Source organism: Ophidiomyces ophidiicola (assembly GCF_022830035.1).
Source record: "Ophidiomyces ophidiicola strain CBS 122913 chromosome Unknown scaffold_16, whole genome shotgun sequence".
Classification (NCBI taxonomy): Eukaryota; Fungi; Ascomycota; class Eurotiomycetes; order Onygenales; family Onygenaceae; genus Ophidiomyces; species Ophidiomyces ophidiicola.
The window spans coordinates 323,518-344,447 of record NW_026054656.1 but is presented as its reverse complement, the minus strand read 5'-3'; the positions used below and the strand labels follow the sequence as shown (position 1 = coordinate 344,447).

The 20,930-nt window shown below is 50.3% G+C and overlaps 7 protein-coding genes across 7 annotated transcripts; 4 read left to right on the top strand and 3 right to left on the bottom strand.

Annotated features, from left to right (window-relative positions):
* Positions 1–823: 823 nt before the first annotated feature.
* LOZ57_004209 (uncharacterized protein) lies at positions 824–2,903 on the top strand (the record flags this gene model as incomplete). Its single annotated transcript, XM_049253254.1, has 2 exons — positions 824–1,158; positions 1,217–2,903. The coding sequence occupies 2 exons, from the start codon at positions 824–826 to the stop codon at positions 2,901–2,903; spliced, it is 2,022 nt and encodes a 673-aa protein (XP_049107849.1).
* A 238-nt stretch (positions 2,904–3,141) lies between these two features.
* On the bottom strand, positions 3,142–4,938 carry LOZ57_004208 (uncharacterized protein; the record flags this gene model as incomplete). The annotated part of the gene is made up of 4 exons (XM_049253253.1): positions 3,142–3,319; positions 3,377–4,572; positions 4,629–4,816; positions 4,878–4,938. The coding sequence occupies 4 exons, from the start codon at positions 4,936–4,938 to the stop codon at positions 3,142–3,144; spliced, it is 1,623 nt and encodes a 540-aa protein (XP_049107848.1).
* A 1,644-nt stretch (positions 4,939–6,582) lies between these two features.
* LOZ57_004207 (uncharacterized protein) lies at positions 6,583–8,170 on the top strand (the record flags this gene model as incomplete). The annotated part of the gene is made up of 3 exons (XM_049253252.1): positions 6,583–6,835; positions 6,952–7,923; positions 7,995–8,170. 3 exons carry the CDS (start codon positions 6,583–6,585, stop codon positions 8,168–8,170), a joined length of 1,401 nt encoding a protein of 466 aa, XP_049107847.1.
* Positions 8,171–8,439: 269 nt separating this feature from the next.
* LOZ57_004206 (uncharacterized protein) lies at positions 8,440–9,870 on the bottom strand (the record flags this gene model as incomplete). Its single annotated transcript, XM_049253251.1, has 3 exons — positions 8,440–8,605; positions 8,658–9,400; positions 9,466–9,870. The coding sequence occupies 3 exons, from the start codon at positions 9,868–9,870 to the stop codon at positions 8,440–8,442; spliced, it is 1,314 nt and encodes a 437-aa protein (XP_049107846.1).
* A 1,777-nt stretch (positions 9,871–11,647) lies between these two features.
* On the top strand, positions 11,648–14,250 carry LOZ57_004205 (uncharacterized protein; the record flags this gene model as incomplete). Its single annotated transcript, XM_049253250.1, has 3 exons — positions 11,648–11,716; positions 11,794–11,960; positions 12,015–14,250. The coding sequence occupies 3 exons, from the start codon at positions 11,648–11,650 to the stop codon at positions 14,248–14,250; spliced, it is 2,472 nt and encodes an 823-aa protein (XP_049107845.1).
* A 985-nt stretch (positions 14,251–15,235) lies between these two features.
* On the top strand, positions 15,236–17,832 carry SSE1 (adenyl-nucleotide exchange factor sse1; the record flags this gene model as incomplete). Its single annotated transcript, XM_049253249.1, has 4 exons — positions 15,236–15,314; positions 15,655–17,087; positions 17,146–17,496; positions 17,557–17,832. 4 exons carry the CDS (start codon positions 15,236–15,238, stop codon positions 17,830–17,832), a joined length of 2,139 nt encoding a protein of 712 aa, XP_049107844.1.
* An 837-nt stretch (positions 17,833–18,669) lies between these two features.
* Positions 18,670–20,297, bottom strand: LOZ57_004203 (uncharacterized protein; the record flags this gene model as incomplete). Its single annotated transcript, XM_049253248.1, has 2 exons — positions 18,670–19,909; positions 19,978–20,297. 2 exons carry the CDS (start codon positions 20,295–20,297, stop codon positions 18,670–18,672), a joined length of 1,560 nt encoding a protein of 519 aa, XP_049107843.1.
* Positions 20,298–20,930: the final 633 nt, after the last annotated feature.

Genomic DNA, 20,930 nt, shown 5'->3' with positions numbered 1-20,930 from the left:
GAGGCGACAAGACTGCGATGTGGAGCTCTTCTGCCCGTTCTGGCGATCGCGACGACAAAATCGAAAATCACTGTCAAACGCGCTCTCACTGCTCCGCGACACGCAGACTACAATTCGCCAAGTCCTGAACCTTCTGGCTGTGTTCTTGTTCGTTCTATCTGCTGACTTGGCCGGCATGCCGTCTCTGCCTGGAACATCGCCATATCCTGGAGCTTTGCCAGCCGGATACGGGCATATTCCTATCAGAACCATTGAGAACGGAGAGTCGGTCGACCCCTCAGTGTTACATTCTGGGTTGTGAAACCCTGCTACGGCAGCGTGTTGGGCATGGCGCCCAGGGTCCGGTATCACATTGTCTGCGGTAACCAGCCGTGACCTGTCCGTGCTGGCAACTGATGCCGTACGCCTTGGTTCTTCCAACCCTACCTCTCACTACAGCTGAGACCCAACCACCTTTCGCCTGATCGTCGATGATTTGTCTTAGTGGCGTGGACATGCCTTTCTAGTCCGAATTTGCCCGCAATCGAAGGATCTGACGCTTGCGGACAAGTTGCTTCCAACGGGCTATGGCGGGGTAGCTATCAGCCTTACCCTTGCTGAAGCCGGCTCTCAAGGTGTATATTAGCCCGCCGCTGCCCGCATTTTAGGCTTGGAAGACGGGAAGCTAACTAGCGTAAGCTTGGTGCTCAAGCCTCCCGAATTTCTTTTTTACTCTCTTTGATCCTTATCCTACTACTGGCTTCTGCCGCAGTTGAGCTCCTCTATTTACGGAGTAGTTTAGCTGCTTGATCGCCAGACCACGCCGCTTCTTTCCCTAGTCCACATGGCCCAATCTCACCCCCTAGATCAGCTGTATGCGGAGGAAATCACCAATGCTCGAAATGTCGTTGTACAGGCATGGCCCGGAGCACTACTCCAGTTCCGATCCATATTCCTAGAAGAACCTGCTAAGGCGAGTCTGCTGCCTTTTCTCAAGGAGGAGCATGATGGGACTTTGAGCAGCACCACCCCTCGCCCTGCGAGGCTAGCTCGAGTCCAATACGATGTGATTCACACAGGAAAAGCCCACGGGTATTCAGAGTCCGTTGTGGATCTTGACTCGAGGAAGGAAGTCAAGAGGGAAGAGTTCGATACCACATGCCAGCCACACCTCACAATGTAAGTTCCCTGGAACTTATGGAAAGCCACCCTGTTAATAGCATACTTTGTCCTCTAGGGAAGAAATGAAAGGCTTCTTTGACATTTGTCTCTCCTCTCCCTTGTTCCAAGAAGCCATATCAAAATTCAAACTTCCGGAAGGATATGAAGTGGAGCTTGAACCCTGGCCGTATGGCTATTCGGATCCTGGAGTCACCCCGCCGCGTCATATTATTGGGCTATGCTTTGCGAGAGACCATCGTAACGGAAATCCCGACTCGAACCATTATTCCCACCCGATCCCCATAATTGCCGTTATGGATGTCTATAAACAAGAAATCGTGAGAATAGAAAAGCTAGCTTCTGGTGGAATCGCAGATGGCTTCGCTTATGATACGCATCAGCCTAATGCTATTGATCACTGCCGCGCATCGGAATACGTGCCAGAGCTTGCTGACGTTGAATACCGCGCTGATATCAAACCCCTCAATATTATACAACCCGAAGGACCTTCCTTTAAAGTAACCAACAAGAGTTTGGTTGAGTGGCAGAAATGGCGGTTTCGTATAGGGTTTAATCCTCGTGAAGGTGTCACTCTTCATGACATTCACTATGACGGTCGGAGTGTCTTTTATCGACTCAGTTTATCCGAAATGACTGTTCCTTATGGTGATCCCCGCCCACCTTTCCATCGAAAGCAAGCGTTCGACTTTGGTGATGGCGGCGCGGGTCGTTCCGCAAATAACCTGTCTTTGGGGTGCGATTGCGTGGGCGCGATACAGTACTTAGACACCTTCAATATCGACTTCTCTGGTCAGCCAATTCCAGCTCCGAATGTGGTGTGTATACACGAGCAAGACAATGGTATTGGATGGAAGCATACCAATTTTCGTACCGACCAACCGGTAGTGACAAGGTACCGCGAATTAATCATCCAATATATTATTACCCTCGGCAACTATGAGTATGTTTTTTCATACAAGTTCGATCAAGCCGGAGCCGTGAGCCTTGAAGTGAGACCAACTGGTATTATTTCAGTTGTTAATATTGACCCTGGAAAGACTTCACCATGGGGAAATGTTGTTTCACCTGGCGTTCTTGGTCAGAATCACCAGCACATATTCTGTTTCCGTGTTGACCCTGCCATCGATGGACATAACAATACCATATTCTGTGAAGAATCCTTACCAATTCCCCTCGAACCAGCAACAAACCCTTATGGGAATGCCTACAATGTTGTTACAAAACCTATTGAGAAATCTAGCGGTTTTGATGCCTCACCATTCACTAACCTAGTTGTCAAAATGTCGAACACAAACGTTCGAAACCCAATCTCTGGAAAACCCGTTTCTTACAAATTCACCCCCCCTCCATCCCAGCTGCTCTTAGCAGATCCCCGATCTACTATGGCACGCCGTGCCAAGTTTGCCAGTCATCATCTTTGGGTCACTTCATACAAAGATGGAGAATTCTATGCAGCAGGAAATTTCACCAATCAATCTCAAGAAGAGCGAGGAGGACTGGCGGATGCGGTATCTCGTAACGATGATACAACGGACTCTGATGTTGTACTCTGGTCGGTATTTGGATTCACGCATAATCCTCGTGTGGAGGACTGGCCGGTCATGCCGGTCGAAAAAATTGAACTGCAATTCCGTCCATCCGACTTCTTTGATCGCAACCCTGCTCTGGACGTTCCAGCTGTTAAGAATACCGCTAGCGTGCTTGTTGATGAAAAGAATATATGTTACCGAACATGCAATTGATTCGATTACAGTCAACGTAATCATACCCTATATGTGCCATCGTGCATCACTACTTAGTGTTACTTTGTTTTATTGTCATTTCCAATGTTTAAGAAGCACACTCTATTATACTAGGACCCAGTGATAGAGTTTTGAAAAAAAGACTTATTCTTCATTAAGGACATAACGAATAATTATAACCATGAAATACCAGTCCTACACGACTCTAGAGGATATATGAATTTTAAAAAGGCAGCGCTCAAGATCCAACAGCATATTTAGCCTTTTGTTGCATCAGCCGGAAATACCTTTTAGCAGTCCATACTCGCATACTTTTACCCTTCCAAACCATAAGTAGGAATGACATATTTGCAACAAAACACAAAATAGCCATTATTATTGTTGTATTCTGCAGGCCATTGTGCTCAAGCCAGGGTCTTGAAGGGATCGTCAGTCAGCTGTATATGGCCTAGTTTGAAATATGTATGACTTACTCAATAGCAAAAGTGAACCCAGTGCCAATCAAATTGCGAATGAAGAGCATCAAAACGAGAGCCTCTGACGTGGCTCGCGGATAGCAATCGACAGCATATGTCATGGCAATAGCTGCACCACTTCCAATGCCAAAGCCAATGAGAGCCATTCCAAAACCAGCTGGAAGGATCCAATGGACACCATAGAGAGACCCTAGACCGTACATGAGAAGGCCGCCCGTGTTAAGAATGGCAGGGATAAGCATCGTCCACAGGCGGAATTCTGGCTCCATTATGCCCTTGTTCCGGCGTGAAAGGCGAAGAATGCACCAATCGGAGACAGAACCACCCCAAAACATGCCAAGGATACCACCGATGAAGGCTGCGAAATTGGTGTTACCGACGTTGGTGATGCTGAAGTTGTACGGCGGCGCACTGAAGGTAGCGGACTGTGTCACCGTGATAAGGGAAAGCCACATAATCTGGATGCCGTAAACAAGGCCTCCCCACATCACGGCAGGATATGTGAGCAGGAAAAACGGGCTCAGTGCTACCAACCATAGGGGACGAGGATCACTGTAAGTGGTGTTCCATAGACCCATGCGCTGCCAGTACGATTTCGGAGGAGGCGGCGCACTGCTCGCAGATTCTGTGACGTGGAGGGTATCTGGCCCCTTCTCAACAGCCTGCATCTTGTCCTCTAAGACACTCTCATCGGCAATCTCTGATGGGGTAGGGGGTCTCCGGAAGATGGATTCTTCCATAGTAAAGATTTGAAGAACAAGGAGGACACCGAAGAAGATGGCAAGATACCGGAAGCACCATCGCCAGCCTTGAGAGTCCGCAATGTATCCTGCGGCGACAGGCCCGAGATAGGAGCCTGCATACATGGTAAAAATGTACAAACTCAACCGTGTACCCTTCTCATGGGCAAAGAAAATGTCAGTGGTAGTGACCTGAACGAGAGAATCCACAGGAGCGCCAGCCACACCACCTAGGATGCTGACCACCCAGAAGGTTTCAACAGACCGCTGAAAACTTCCGAGAATGCACCCGCTAAGGTTGAACAAGGTCCCAGTGATGTAAACAGGCCGCCGGCCAATTTTCATCGCAATCGGCTGCATCACGACGCAGCCGATGCCTAGGAAGAGAAAGCATAGGGCAGCCGCAATGTTAAGCTGAACGAAGTTTGTCTTGAGATCGATCGTAAATTGCGTCTTGCAGCCGTGTAAGCAGACATTTTTGAAGCCGGAGAAAACTAGTCCACACTCACCCAAACAGGCCCTATCCAATTGACAGAGACCGCAGCAATAAAGCCCCAAATCCATAGCAGCCAGAAATGGTATTCCTTGCGAAATCTACTCCAATTGAGAGGGTCATTGGGGTCATTGGTTGGTTGTGGAACTAAGATGATATCTTTCTGACCACCTTTCTGATGCTTTACGTTCATCGTCCCCTCCACTGGTAGGGTTGTTAGGAATGTGGTAGGATTCAACGCTGAAAATGGAGTCCAGATACTCACAATCAACTATGTGGATGGTACCTGGGACCATCTGGATCCCTTCAACAGTGGGAAATTCCATTGCAACAGTTTTTCTGTGCTGTCGCAATGCAATAATCAAGTAAACAAGAGACTTGGATCAAAGAGATTGCACTCCACGGCGATGACTTTGGATATATATATGTATATTTGGGTGGAATAGACATTCTGGTGCTTCATGCTTACCGTGTCGGCCAAGCCAGTACTCCGCTGAAGACGGACATCCACTGGTGGATCTTACCCCAGGTTTTGCGGGGAAACAATAAGGATGCATTTTTGACGCTGTATGTCGTCTGGAAATCATATCTTTGGCGCGGACCAACTATTCCTGAATAGGGAAGTCCATGCAGACCCACAGGCCGCAGTGGAAATGTTTAACGAAGAACGGATTAATGGAGAGAGTAGCTGGGTTTGAGTGCCGACCACCGAGGCCTAGGCAACGCGGCGGCCGGGCGCCTGCCTCCTTGTCTCAAGTAAAGTTCAGAAAACGGGAAAGCCTAGCATGGGGGCTAGTCCATGATTGGAAAAAGCAAAGCTTAGATATCGCAGTCCTTCGTACTGGAACCATATTCAGTAGATGAAGGGAAAAAATCCATTTGAATGCCATCTTATTGGAGAAAAGGGAGTCTTGAGGGGGTGGTAAATGTTTCAGCCTGTGTACTCAGTTATTCCCAAAGGACCGGGACTTAAGGGAATCAAACTAAACGCAGAGATATTTTGACCGCCTACAGAGTTATCGAGAGCTTGCACCTGGCGAAGAAGATCTGCTTCGAGGCTCCAAATGCTAAAGACTGCTGTCAGTGCGGTGGGCCTGCTGGCTTGAGCAAACCCCGAAGGCAGGGGTCCGACCCATAAAAACAGAGTCCAGTGGCGGAATGTTGATTGGCAGGGTCAGATACTAATTAGCGGTTGCGCAGGTACGTACTCAATACTCCGTACTTTCAAAAGAATTGGGCTTTATGCTTTGTTGGGGGGATAAGCTTGTGCGCAATTCCTACTTCCAGACAGACCGTTTCAGCACCAAGAGAGACTGTGCGGGATCAGTATCGGGTCAGGCATGGTACCGAGTCCAGTGCAGCGGACGTTGAAGCCGACGGGGTCGCCTGCTTCGGCCGACGGGCCGGGTGGACGAAGTTGCGGAGAAAAGTCAAACCGCGCGGCTAGTTAGGCGGCTTGGCGCGGCGTGTCTCGTTAAGCTTGTTTGCCCTCGCGTCGGAAACCCAATAAGCGGAAGCCAGTTAGGTAAGCGGTTCACGTGCCGGCTGCCGCGTCCCCGCCCACAGCATCTTGTCGTTGCGAACCCGCGGAGACACAGAACTCCCAAAGCGTGCGAGGCCGGAGCAGCTAGCTCAGCGTCCAGGCGCAGCACCCAGCTCCGGGACAGTACATACGCCCTGACCAAGGCCACCTTGCTCGCTAGAGCGTCGTGTAGCCCACCGTTCGGAAGCGGCATCTTTGCTGAAGCGGGCAAGCTGAGACCTTGGAAGCCCAGGCGTCACCCAGGCTTGGCGGTTTGATGTGCTGGATTCCGAGGAGCCCGCTGTGCAGTGTCAAGCCTGGCATTCTGAGGTTTTGTTTGGGATCCGGACGGATGTGCCCGTATATAAGAGCTGTTACTCCCAGTTGCTCATCAGATAAGACACGAATACATTGACCAACTCGTCACTATTTCTCAATCATAGACATCATGGACCAGAGAGCTTCGATTCCTGTTACTACCCCTCGGGACAATCCCACTTTTTCGTACTGGCAAACTCCGCCAGACGAGATAGCTAACCTCCGCTCCACGCCCCAGATACCGGAGACGGCAGATCTTGTTATCATTGGATCCGGCATCACCGGCGCTTCGACGGCTTTCAATGTCCTTTCTAGAGCACCAGAAACAAAGATTGTGATGCTAGAAGCGAGACAAGCATGTAGTGGCGCTACTGGCAGAAATGGTGCGGTTGCCATGCCTTGCATTCCGTGTCCTGTCACACGCGGTGTTATTTCGTCCTAGCACTTCCTATTATGGATTGGTCGCGACCTCCCACTGATAGCGCGCTTTGATTTGCAGGTGGCCATACCAAACCCGCTTCGTATACGAGCTTTCCGGCCAACGTTCAGAAACTTGGTCTGGAAGAAGCGATTAAAATTGTCAAGTTGGAGTACAATACTCTTAGAGGGGTTCACTCGTTTGCTAGGCAGCATAATATTCCCTGCGACAGCGAAGAAGTCGATACAGTCGATATCGTTTACGACCAGACGGCATGGGAAAACTCTCTGAGTTCAATTGAATTCATGAAAAAGCACCTGCCTGGGGAACCCTACAGCGATTATACCATCTGGAGTGGCAAAGATGCCGAAGAGAAGTTTCTCTGCCCCGGCGCCCTTGGTGCAATTACCTACGCGGCTGGAAGCATGAGTGGCTATAAACTCGTCATCGGAATCCTGAAGATGTGCTTGAAAAAGGGTCTGAATCTTCAAACAAACACGCTGGTCACACGGCTATCTCGGCAAGACGATGGCTGGGTCGCTGAAACCAGTCGAGGAACCATTCGTGCTCCCAAAATCATTATGGCCACAAACGGGTACACCGCTGCCATCTATCCAAAGCTCCAGGGGGTAATCATGCCTCTCCGTGGCCAAATGACTGCCCATCGGCCCGGTACGAATATGCCAAAGGATGGGTTGAAAACGACATATTCGTTTGTCTACAAGGGTGGCTTCGATTTCATGATACCTCGACCGCAGGGCTCGAAGCATGCCGGGGATATCGTCATTGGAGGCGGCTTCATCACTGGGAAAGATGAAGGTCTTCATGAGTGCGGAACCGTGGACGACACGGTATGCGATCCGGTAATCATGGACTATCTCACCGCGACAACCGAACGCTTTTTCGGGAAAAACTGGGGCGAAGACGACCCTGCGGGTCGAATCAGGTCTAAGTGGACAGGAATTATGGGGTATAGCGCTGATGGACACCCACTGATCGGCGAGATGCCAGGTGATCCTGGTCTGTATATTTGCGCTTCGTTCCAAGGCCACGGTAGGTGTCGGCTCCTTATGGCCATATTTTGTGATTATTGAGCACCCGCTAACGAGGATCGTACTTGATAGGCATGGCCCTTTGCTTTCTCTGTGCTCAGGCCTTCACTTCGATGATATTTGGTGATGACGAGAAGTCGATTTATACCTGGCTTCCCAAAGCCTACAAAGTGACCCCCGAGCGACTCCAGCTAAAGGTAAACGGAGAGATCAGCCATTCAGCAACAGCACCTAGTACAGATATTTAACTGGAAGACTGTGGTTAGGACAGCGAATGTGTATGATCATTTGCAGAAAGTATCACAATTCAGTAATAAATGCATTTCCTAAGTGGTTATTTTGTACACATGCATAGTCTGCTCATACATCTGCCAAAAATCAGGACAGCAGATGTAGGCGCCACAAGGCTCTGGACAAGTTAGACAATTAGATAAAAAATTCACTGATGCCCTTTGCGCCGAGATCCGATTCCATCCTACATGGTTATACTTTTTAGTAGATTCTTTGTATATTGCTCCTAGCCTTCCTTGACATCCACTTTTTTGGCAGGTCTATCGCCATTTTCGACGTTGCTCGAGGTTGTGCCGTTTTCGTTGGCACCGGCATCCTCTTCTCGGGCGCGCTTCTGCCCTGCAGCGGGTTCAGTAGGCTTGTCGCCCTCCACCTGGACGATTGGTACTCCCCTATAAAGAACCAGATTAGAAGTAGTCAAAGTATGGGGTAAAGTAAACGTACCGAGAATCCTTCAAGCCTTCTCGACGTCCACCGTCTCTTCTACCATTTCCACGGCCGCGGCCTCTGCCTCTGCCGAATCCGCGCTTCTGATCATCGGCCCTGCGATCTTTCCAATCGCGGTTATTATCACCACGGCTGCCGCCTCTGAAGCCTCCGCGTCCTCTCTTGGGCTTAAGGCGTCCAGCCTCTATCTCCTTGACCTTTTCGTCGCAGTACTCTTTCTTACTCTTGATCAATAGCTCAGTGGTTCCTTTCCACTTGGGCTTCGGGTCCACAGCAAGGAACTTTTTCTGTGTCTCTTCCGAGTCAAATTCGACAAATACACTGCCTTTGAATATCTTTTCATCCGTGCGTCGCAGCCGGACGGCATTGGTAGGGCCAAAAGGAGCAAAGAAGGCTTCGATATCGAACTGTGTGCTGGGTTCCTCCGTGCCAAAGCCTTTGACGTAGATGCTACGGTGTAAGGCTTTATCATCAAACACTCTAGCAGTAGAAGAGTTTGTATTTTCCGTCACAGTATCGGGGAGCGGGACCTTTCGTCGAATGCTGGTATTATCATCAGTGAGCTCGAGGGTTTCAGACTCCTTCAAAGCGTCTACGATTGCGCTAAAGGGTTGGAAGCGTCGCATTCTCTTGAATGAGTGGAGCAAAGAAAGCTCGACTGCACGGTTTTTGCTCCCGCCCACTTTGCCTAGCAAGAATTTATCCATTGGAAGGTTCGAATCAGAGAAGTAGAATTCAACCTAGGGGAGCACACGGGCGGATTAGTCCATGCCGGGATTCAACATGCAGAGAAGGGAGAGCAAACCTGTTTGCGAATCTCCTCTGGATCGCTGGTTTCCTCCAAGGTTGTAACATCAGACTTGATGTTGTCTCGATAATTCACTCGCTTCTTGTCTCCTCCACGCCCACCGCGGCCACCACGGTTACCGGCTCTGTTACCCCGGTCGCGCTTGGGCTTGTCGTCTGATACTGAGTCCTGGCCTAACTTGTTGGCAGCCGCGATGATTCTAGCTTCCTCTTCGGCCTCAGCATCGGGCTGCGCGCGGTTGGCGGTGGAATCTTTCTTTTCTGGCTCAGTGGGAGTCGGCTCCTCCTTGCCGTCTGCATTGGTGTCCTCAGCCTGGAGCTCCGCGAGGATATCCTTTACGTCCTTCTCCGCCGCGGCATTCGGGTTTTCTCCCACTTCCGTGGGCTTCTGTGTGTCCGACATGTTGGGCCACGCACAGGCGTTGCAGCGAGGAAATATGAGTGAGACGAGATGGGTCCGATCAATAGAGATAAGGAGGTTCTATTTAGAAGGATGTAGTATAAGGATATGTGGAAGATGGTGATCTAAAAAAGGTTGAGGTATCAGTATATGGATGAAGCAAGAAATGATGTTTCTTTGAGTTTTGAGAGTGGGCAGCTGTGGGAAAAAAAGTCCATGCGCCCGAAAACCGCAGGAACAAGCACAATCCAACAATAGGGCTGATACCTGGATGTCAATGGCATCTGCTGTGCCCGATCAAAGCGTCATCGTGATATCTCGAGCGTGTTTTCGCGTGTTACTGAGCGTGTCGTCGCCCGTGAGGAGAGTTTTTCATGTATGGTAACGCGTGACGTATTTTACGCCAAGCCACGGTGATGCGCGGGCCGGCGTGACAGCCCCAAAACACATGTAATTTTGGCAAGCCAGCCCTGGGGATGACGCGGGCGCAAGGGACCTGGAGCAGCGGGATGGCGGGCATGGGGGCACAGGCACAGAGGAGTTAGCTAGCTAGCTACTACTCCGTACAGCAGCCCCGGGCCGTGGAGGCCTCAGGGCGGCGATCGACAGTGCAGTGTTTCGTTTCAAGCGACGAGAGCCACGGCGGCTGTAGGCCGTCTATAAGGCGTCTGTCAAGCACACTAATAACAATACCCAGATTGGCTGCTGTTTCATCTCGCCTGGTCACCGCTCTGCTGCAGCGTGGCCAGCGCCATAGCGTGTCCTCTGCCGTTACATAAAAATAGCAACGTCCGAGCTGGTGGAACCGATGGCGGCGATCTGCGCTAGCCAGATATTTTTGGCCTGACGCCGTCCGCCACCGGCCGTTGCGCTTACTGCCACCACCGCGCGGAGCATCGCGGGCGATCTGGGGCAGCCCGGCTGTGGCAGTACGGGCGCGCCCTGCAGGGTTCGCGTAGGGCATCATCGGCCGCATCGGAGGATCGGTTGTGAGACATCACGTCTGTGGTGCCACCGCACGCCTGCTCCACCGCGGGCCTCTGCGCTCGAGGCCGGCGGATGCAACGAGAGCATCGACACGGCCGTGGGGCCTGGCGCTGGGCAAAGCGCCGCCGGCGGCACAGACAAAGACAAGGCAGCCAAGAAGGATAATAAAAATGCATCGCGACGTCGCTGAAGCGCCGGCAACCCGCGCGCACGCCACGATGGCCAGTACATAACTAACTAATTTCCAGTCGTCTCGTCTCGTCGTCGCACCGCGGCCAGGCTCATCCCGGCGGCCCAGTCGTGAAGACACCGCTCGCCACAAAGAATTTTGGTTTTGATTATTATCATTTGCTCGTCGTCCGCTCGCTTGCTGGGCCTCGTTTGTGCGCGCCGGCCTCGCCGCTGTTTCTCCTTCCCTGCGCTCTGCTGTCCGGGCTGGCAGCAGCACTCAGTCCTGCGGTGGCGTCGCTTGTGCCGCGCTTCGGCTTCATTTCGTCTTCCCGCTTTGTTGCTGGCGCGCTGCTTTGCTTATCCGGGGCATCCTTCCCTCCTTAGTTGCTTTTTCACCAGCCGCCGGACTGGCTCATCGCCAAACGCCATCCTTCTCTTCTTCTCAATCTGGAGGCGGCGTGGGCCATGATACCCTGTCTGCGCTTTCTCTGACGCGTAACGATTATCTCAGTGAGCCTCCTCCGGTGTCCTTCATTCACAGCCTGGCGCGTACTGACCTGTGGACTCCAGCATTCATATTTACCTACGCGAGTGCCACTGGGTGCTGGCCTCTCGGGTCTCCATGTTAGCAAGACAAGCAATGGAGCTCCTGGGCAGAGCCGACGCACAGCCAGCCTGGCGCGTGCAGGATGTAAGTTGGAGCTCCTCCTGTCCGGGCACCTCGCATGGATTGCTAGCTTGCTTAACCTAACCGCGGCCTTTCTATAGATCGTGTATGTTTCCATCATAGGCCCGGTCATGTTGGCTGCCCTGCTCGAGTGGTTTCTGTGGATTGCCGCCTTTCTATATTGCCTATATAAAGTATTCGTCAAAGCAGATCATTGGAGTGTACGAATTTTAGCTGTTGTGATAGCGATTCTATTTACCGCCCTCCGGTATGTACGCTCGAAATGAATCTATCGTCTCTGCGCTAATGACTCGCGCTCCAGAGGCATTTTTCTTCCTGTCATGGTAGTAACTCTGCCTCTACCCTCCAATATTACGCGAACTTTCCCCCCCAAATTGGTTTCTTTTCTGCAGTGGTTTGCTTTTTGGACATTTGCAGTTCTTCTCATTGTGCCTTGGCTTTTCTGCGTCTATCGATTGGTAACAAACTCTCTTGGACGAACAAAGCGTATAAAAGAAGTCTTGGACATTCGAACTGCCCCAAAGACCGTTATTGTGATGCCTGTGTACAAGGAAGAACCCCCCGTGTTGATCAAAGCGATTGACTCCGTCGTGGATTGTGATTACCCCCCTGAATGCATCCACGTCTTTCTCTCGTTCGACGGTGACCAGGTGGATGAATTATATCTGAAGGTTGTCGAGCACCTGGGGGTTCCAATAACCCTGAAGACGTATCCACAAAGTATCGATGTGGCTTATAAAGGCTCCAGAATCACGATATCTCGATTCGTGCATGGCGGAAAGCGAAACTGCCAGAAACAAACATTCCGCTTAATCGACAAAGTCTACGCAGAATATCTCCTCCGACACGATGATTTGTTCGTTCTATTCATTGACTCAGACTGCATCCTTGATCGGGTGTGTTTACAAAATTTTATGTATGATATGGAATTAAAACCGGGAAGCAAACGGAACATGCTAGCTATGACCGGGGTCATTACCTCGACAACACAAAAAACGTCATTAATAACTCTGTTACAAGACATGGAGTATATCCATGGCCAACTGTTCGAGCGTTCCGTCGAATCGGGCTGCGGCGCTGTAACCTGCCTTCCAGGAGCCCTCACTATCCTACGATTCTCTGCTTTTCGAAAGATGGCCAAATATTACTTTGCAGACAAAGCAGGACAATGCGCAGATCTCTTTGATTTTGGCAAATGTCATCTTGGAGAAGACCGTTGGCTCACCCATCTCTTCATGATTGGAGCCCGGGAGCGGTACCAGATTCAGATGTGTACCAGTGCTTTTTGCAAAACGGAAGCTGTGCAGACGTTTCGCAGTCTTCTCAAGCAAAGACGGCGTTGGTTTCTCGGTTTCATTACAAATGAAGTGTGCATGCTCACAGATGCTCGCCTTTGGTATCGCTATCCAATTCTGTGTGTTGTTCGCTTCATGCAAAATACCATTCGAACAACTGCGCTTCTTTTTTTCATAATGGTAATATCTATTATCACAACGTCAAATCGGATCCAGAACTTGCCCGTGGGTTTTATCGCGGTCTCGCTGGGTCTGAATTATCTCCTAATGTTTTACTTTGGCCTCAAGCTACGTCGATTCAAAGCCTGGCTCTATCCGATTATGTTTATTCTAAATCCATTCTTTAACTGGATCTATATGGTCTATGGAATCTTCACGGCGGGCCAGCGCACTTGGGGAGGGCCTCGTGCCGATGCAGCAGAAGCAGACTCCAGCACAACGCCTGCGCTGGCAGCCCAACAAGCAAAGGAGCAAGGCGATGATCTCAATGTCAACCTCGAGTCGTTCCAGGTAGCCCATGAGGAACGGGCGCCTGTGCCTGTGCATCCGTCGCAGGGAGTGGAAGGTCGGTTTGCCCCTCCCGAGCAGAACGCAGCTGGCTACTACGACAATACGAACATATCCGGGCTCTCACTACCTACGCACTTTGCTCGCCAACCCGGGATGCCCCAGCTTTCTGTGCGTCCGCGAGGGTCGTTTGAGTCAGAGCTCACCAACGGATCTGCAGTGAATTCCATCTGCTGGCCGCGCCGGCTGGAGAGCATCATGGCGGAAGAAGAGCAGGACGAAACTACAGACCAGGTATACATGACCTCAGAAGACCAGCAGAAGATGCAGCTGGCGCGACAGGCTCGAGTCTCAACCGTTGCTGTCGACAAAGTGCCGTTTGACTCCGTGTCGGACCTAGAAAAGGACTCGATGTCGCGAGCACAGAATGCTCAGCATTTTGAGAGACGGGCAACGATGCAGGAGTTGCAGCCACCCAGCAACCCCTACGGCCGCTCTGCTTTTGATCCCGCCCGTCGGCCCCGCGCTGGCCAGAGTCCGCTCCGCACCAGCAGCGCGGCAGACACAGAGGGCGACGACATCGGATTGGCGGTCTCATCGGTGTCGGAACCAGCCCGAACTGGAGAGTCGTGGGCCAACGAGTCGACGTCTGACAGCGAGCGCGAGTCCTCCCGCCGGCGCACGGGTCGCAAACGACTGGCCAAGCAGCCGCGGCGGGGTCCGGATATGGTATGATTGCGATGACCTGGGTAGGATGGAAGCATGGATAAATGTAGATGGATGGCGGTGTTTGTTTTTATGTCCTTTTTTTGCCCAATGGTTCTGTTTAATGACTGTATGAGTTGCATGGGTAGCAGCCTGGATTGGCACGGCGTTTCAAAAGCATTTCGCAGAGAAAGGCAGAGAGCGAATAGAGAGATCGCGGGTTAGGTAGACGCTGCATGCTCCGTAGAAGAGTCAAGTACATAACTAGAACAATAGATGCCCATCGCTGCTGGGTTTTGCCCGCCGTTTCGCGACGCCGCCAGAAGGTTCGATGCCAAGACAAAATCGAACGCAAAAGCGGAAAATTCGCCAGAAACCAAGTGAAAAAACATCCGCCGCCGACCCGCGAGCACGCCTGAGGTGAGTCCAGCTCTGATGTCTGTCTGTCTGCCTGTCGTGTGTGAGTATCTGTGTTTGTCTGCGCGTCTCTGCCTGCCCTGCCCGCTCCCCTCTGTGTGTGTGTGCCGCCCACTGCCAGACTCGCCTGTTTCTCTTCGCGCCCAAACCCCGCGCCCCAGCGGTTCTCATTGGCCTTGCGTCGCGCTCTGCTCGAGCTGTCTGCCCGGCCGGAGAGCGGCTAATCGAGAGAAAGAGAGAGAGAGAGAGAGAGGAGGAAAACGCTATTAAAGACGGCTGTGCTGCTCGCCTCGCCGTTGGATTTTCCTCTTCCCTGCTCGCTCTGCACGTCCACCCGTCAACGCCCGCTTGGCCCTTCAACAGTCACTCGCAGCCCCCATCCATCTCTGCTCTTTTATATCGCCAGCTTTCTGTCTCTGTTCGCTCGTCTGCTCCCTACTAATCTATCCTACTGCCAGAATTTTAACCTCGATCGTCTGCCACGTCGGCCACAATCGCGCCTTTCATCGTTGCCTCTCCCCCTCTCTCCACCCCCACCTTCACTCGACCAGATAACGAATACACATAAGTCTGTGAGAACAGCCCGCCTTCTGCCACCATGAGTGTCGTCGGCATAGATCTCGGCTCGATGAGCACCAAGATCGGTGTTGCAAGGAATAAGGGCATTGATATTGTGGGTACTCCCCTTGTCTGGTTTTTTTTCTCGTATGCCTGGACAGCCATGGCCTGGCCACCCTTCCCCCTTGTCGTGCATCCTGGATGCTGAGCTTTCTGCTCCAAAGTCGATGGCATCTCACTAGCCTAAAATACAGCTTTCTATTCTTTCTTGCACCCTTTCTTTGCAATTTTTTGATGCTAGTGTTCTTGTCTCACTGACCAAGCACTCTCCTCGAGGAGCGACTTAGATCACAAACGAAGTTTCCAACCGATCTACTCCGTAAGTCCACCATAAACTGAACTCCATTGTACCTCCCCTCGCACCATACTGACCTTTTTTTCTGTTCTATAGCTCTTTAGTGGCTTTCGGTCACAAGAGCAGATTTCTTGGTGAGGCCGCGAAGACCCAAGAGATCTCCAACCTAAAGAATACTATCGGCTCCCTGAAGCTTCTTGCGGGCCGATCGTTTAAGGATCCCGATGTCCAATTGGAGCAGGAATACAACACAGCGAAGTTGATTGACGTTAATGGCGAAGCCGGCGTGGAAGTATCTTATCTGGGCAAAAAGGACCAGTTCACCGCGACCCAGCTTATTGCTATGTACCTGAGAAAAATCAAAGCCACCGCATCCAACGAGTTAAGACTCCCCGTATCCGATGTCGTCATCAGTGTTCCGCCATGGTTCATTGATGCTCAGCGACGGAGCTTGCTGGATGCTGCAGAAATCGCCGGGTTGAAGTGCCTTCGCCTCATCAACGATACCACTGCCATTGCTCTTGGCTACGGTATCACCAAACTTGATCTTCCCGGCCCAGAGGAGAAGCCAAGACGCGTTGCTTTTGTCGACATTGGCCACTGCAACTACGCCTGTGCCATCGTTGAATTCCGAAAAGGCGAGTTGAATGTCAAGTCCGTTGCCTATGACCGTCATTTTGGTGGCAGATATTTCGACAAAGCGCTTGTGGACCATTTTGCCAAAGAATTCAAAGAAAAGTTTAAGATTGATATCAAGACGAACCAAAAGGCGTACTCCCGAACCCTTGCTGCTGCCGAGAAAATGAAGAAGATTCTCTCTGCCAATGTCTCTGCACCTTTGAATATTGAGTCGTTAATGGATGATGTCGATGTGCGCACATTGGTGAAGCGTGAAGAGATGGAAGAAATGGTCCGACCCCTCCTGGATCGCATAACAATTCCTCTCGAACAAGCTCTCGCCGACGCCAAACTGAAACCCGATGACATTGACAGTATCGAAATGGTCGGCGGCTGCACACGTGTCCCAATTATCAAAGAAAAAATCAGCGACTTCTTTGGAAAGCCGCTTTCTTTTACTCTTAACCAGGACGAAGCTGTTGCACGTGGCTGCGCTTTTAGCTGCGCTATCCTCTCTCCCGTCTTCCGTGTTCGTGATTTCTCTGTTCATGATATCATCAACTATCCTATCGAATTTACATGGGAGAAATCACCAGAGATCCCCGATGAAGCTACATCCTTGACCGTGTTCAACAAGGGTAACGTTCTGCCTTCTACTAAGATCCTTACCTTCTATCGCAGACAACCATTCGATTTGGAAGCTCGATATGCTAAACCTGAATTGATCCCTGGTAAGCCCAACCCTTGGATTGGCCGCTTTTCCGTCAAGAATGTAGCTGCGGATCCAAACGACGAGTTCATGGTTTGCAAGTTAAAGGCAAGACTCAACCTGCACGGTGTTCTCAACATTGAATCCGGCTATTACGTCGAAGATGTGGAGGTTGAAGAGCCTATTCCTGAAGAGAAGAAGGAAGGTGATGTAAGTATTTGATCACCCTTTATGATGTCTACTGACTCATGACTTGTTTGACATTAAGAGCAAGGTATTTTCTAACCTGAAGAACCTTTTTAAACAGGCTATGGATACCGACGGTGCCAACGGAGAAGCTGAAAAGCCAAAGATGCGCAAAGTAAAGAAGCAGGTGCGCAAAGGCGATCTTCCTGTTGTCAATGGCACTGCCTCTCTCGACAAGACAAAACTCAACGAGTACACCGAGAAAGAAGAAGCCATGCACATGGAAGATAAGCTTGTTGCAGATACCGAGGACAAGAAGAATGAACTTGAATCAATGATTTATGAACTTAGAGATAAAATCGATGGTGTTTATGCTGAATTTTCAAATGACGACGAGAAGCAGAAGGTTAAAGCTAAGCTCGATCTCGCAGAGGTACGTTGCCGAAAGTTTACATATACATATTTTACTAGAGCACCACTGACCCTTATGTAGGACTGGCTATACGAGGAGGGCGAAGATACCACCAAGGCCGTCTATACCGCTAAAATGGAAGAAATCCGCTTCCTTGTCGGACCCATTGTCCAGCGCTACCATGATAAACAAGAAGCGGAGCGAGAAGCTCAGATGAAGGTTCAGGAAGAAGCTGCTGCAAAAAGGAAAGCGGAAGAAGATGCCAAGAAGAAGGATACTGCTGATCTGGAAATGAAAGACGCTGATGCCGAGGCCCAGAAAGCTGGCAACGATGCTAATATGGAGGAAGTTGAGTAGATGTTTGCATGGGTCTCTATTATGCCTTTCTTATGTTTTATTTGTTGTCATGCCCCGCCCCGGAACTGCCCCCACGAAGATTGTTTACGGAAAAAAAGTCTTGTTTCGAGCTAGAACTCCATTTGATCTTACCACGGAATTATTATTTTGGCAGACATGCGGACACAGGCTTTCCGTTTGTTCCAGAGGGTGTTCTAGAGAGGAAGGTCTTAGAGAAATGAAAATTTAATCGACTTGTCATATGTATGTGCACGGTGCAAGTGCAGTGCAGGAAGACGTGTGTCTATAGATAACATCTTATAGCTGTCTTCATAAACTCAAGGCTTATAATTATAACCCATTTACCACTAGACATTGATGAGAAACCTTAAAATTTTTGCCCCGGCAATTGTTTTTTTGGGACAACCAGAGTCACTTTTTAAAAATCGACTTCGAAATGGTGGACATAACATTCGGGAGAAGTAGTTTCACAGCTATGGGAGCAGAAGACACGAGGCTGTCTTTGTGGCTATGCTCAACTTTATTTCCATCTCTATTCTAAGCCGAAGAAACGGTTGTGCCTTTCAGACACACATGCCTACCCTGGGAATTGGCACGTTCTTTTTATGTATAACCGTCTTCTGCAATAAGAAAGTAACCGGGCAATAATGGTAACAGTTGAGTGTCTCAATTGGCAGCCAATGGGGGAGTTATTGCGACCAGAACCCTGCGTTGTATTGTGGGGGCTTGCAAGAGGCTGGGAGCCCAGGGTACTCTGGTACCTTGTAGCAAGATTTCTGAGTAGATCGGTATAAGAAAGCTTAATACTGGGAGAAAACTAGTTCAAGATCCACCAGATCATCCGTCTGAACAAACAAGACCAATCATTTTCTTATCCCTCATCCGCAGAGCCCAATCCTGGGCTGTTAGGCCGTCTTTATCCGTAGCATGTTTACTCGCCCCTTTGCTTAAAAGCAGACGGACAAACCGTACATCTTTTGCCATAATCGCTGAGATGATAAGCGGTCGACCGGATTTGAAAGTAAAGTTTGGATCAGAGCCGCAATCAAGGAGTGCCGTTGCAGTTATAGGATGTTTTTCTGTATATGCAAGAGCAAGTGCAGTTTTTCCATCTCTATCTTTGATATCAAGAATATTTGGGTCCTGGATAAACTCCAACAGTACTTGGGCCACCTTGAAAGCACCTCTTTTTGTAGCCCACAGTAGTGGTGTCCGTTGAAATTCAGCATCAGCTGCTCTTAAACTAGCTCCTCTGCTGACAAGAAGCCGAGTGATTGTTTCATTACCCAAACATACGGCCCAAATTAAGGGCGTGCAACTCTTGATGCTATCCCTGCCCTCGATGAAAGCGTTATGGTCTAGGAGAAGACTCACTACGTCTTCCCGGCCAACGTTAATCGCCCAGATAAGGGGAGTTCTGCCGTATTTTTCATCTCGATACTCAATGTCGGCGGCACACTGATCCACAAGAACATTGATGGCCTCGATTTGACCAGCTTTCCTCTTTTGATGCTTGGCTACAAAGGCTAAGGCATTATTGACGGACTCTTGGTTCAGCTGTGACCTTTTGTTGCCGTCTTTGATACACTTCAAAACGGTAGCAACATCGATACGGTCTTCTTTAAGTGCCTTAGCAAACTCGATATTTTCTTTATAAGTAATAGAAGGTGTCCTATCTCTAAGGGATGGGAAAATTAGACTGCTGGATAGGGTGGTTAAGCTAGTCGAGCTGCGATTGTTTGAATTGCTGAAAGAAGGAGGGTATGAGTAGGGGGAAGAGTCTTCTAATCGCAAAAGTGAAGAGGCTCGACCTTGGAAACCTGTCTGGGGTTCTATGATGTCCGTTGCGATTGATTCTTGTAAAATAAGCGGCAAAGGGGGCTCTGTTGTTTCAAATGCTCCGTCCAGTGGGCCTCTTGATACTGGCTGTCCACGAACATGATGTGCCTCGAGCTCATGGATTTCTCTGGCATCTAGCTCATAGATCGGAACGCCCGGTGACTCGGAAATAGGCACGGCATCCAATTCATGAACCGAGTCACAGGCCTGTGGTCCTGGTGGAGGTGAATTGACTGCACTGGTATAGGCAGCCGAAATTAGCACGCGTCGAGAATATTCCCTTCTCATATGGAAGGCGAGTCATACATGTTGAGCAATAAAATGTAGCCATGCAGTCGTGAAACAAGCGCTGATGAGCGTCTTTCTTGTAGATCTTGATTTGTCTTGCTGTTTGAGTCGGGATTTCTGCGAATGAGCTCTTTTGTATCGAGGATGAACTTGGAGCATTCATTGAACGTTCTCAACTTTCCACGTTCTAATAAGGCTGGCTTAGCGTCTTCAAGAGCTCTCTCAAACGCAGAAAGATCGTCGCCGAGATCACCATAGCTTTCTGATCGTTTTCTATCTTTCGCAAGCGGTTTGGCTAGAGACTTGAACCCCGCAAAGAGGGATCCAATACCCGCCATCGGTGGAAGCTGTGGGGATGGAGCTCACACCAGAATTAGGGTACTTGATGGAAAAGACGATGCGTCTATACTTCCTTTTGGTGATGGTGGTTGTTGCATGTTTCGCAAGGAGATTGGACGGGGCGGGCCCAGCCTGATGAAGCTTCGAAGATCCCGTATAAAACAAGGGAAAGGCTACTGGCCACAAGTCACAGGAGCTCTGTTAGTCCGGCGGGGAAGGGCGCTCGCATCCTTGTGCCGACGATGCATCTCGGCGGGACGATACGCTGTGAAGTCAGCCAGTGGCGCTTCCGACGAGTCGACGCGAGCAAGCCATCACCGGCCCGCCGAACTCTAAGAACGAGGCCTCGTGCGCCTCGTGCGGGCTATGTATATACTGTGCCGTTCCTCGTATAGCGCAGACAGCTGCATGTCGCAGGCCCCGGAGTTCAGGATCGCTCAGCTTTACTCCGTACAGGTTTAGTATTGCAGCTTCCACCCGTGGCTGTGTTCGCCGGCGATGCTTTTTCTCATCATTCTGTTTGCGGTATTCAGCACCTCTGCGATTGCACAATGCTATTATCCTGATGGGAAACAAAGCGACGGCTTGTTCCCGTGTAATACCACCGCAGCTGCCTCCCACTGCTGCCGAAA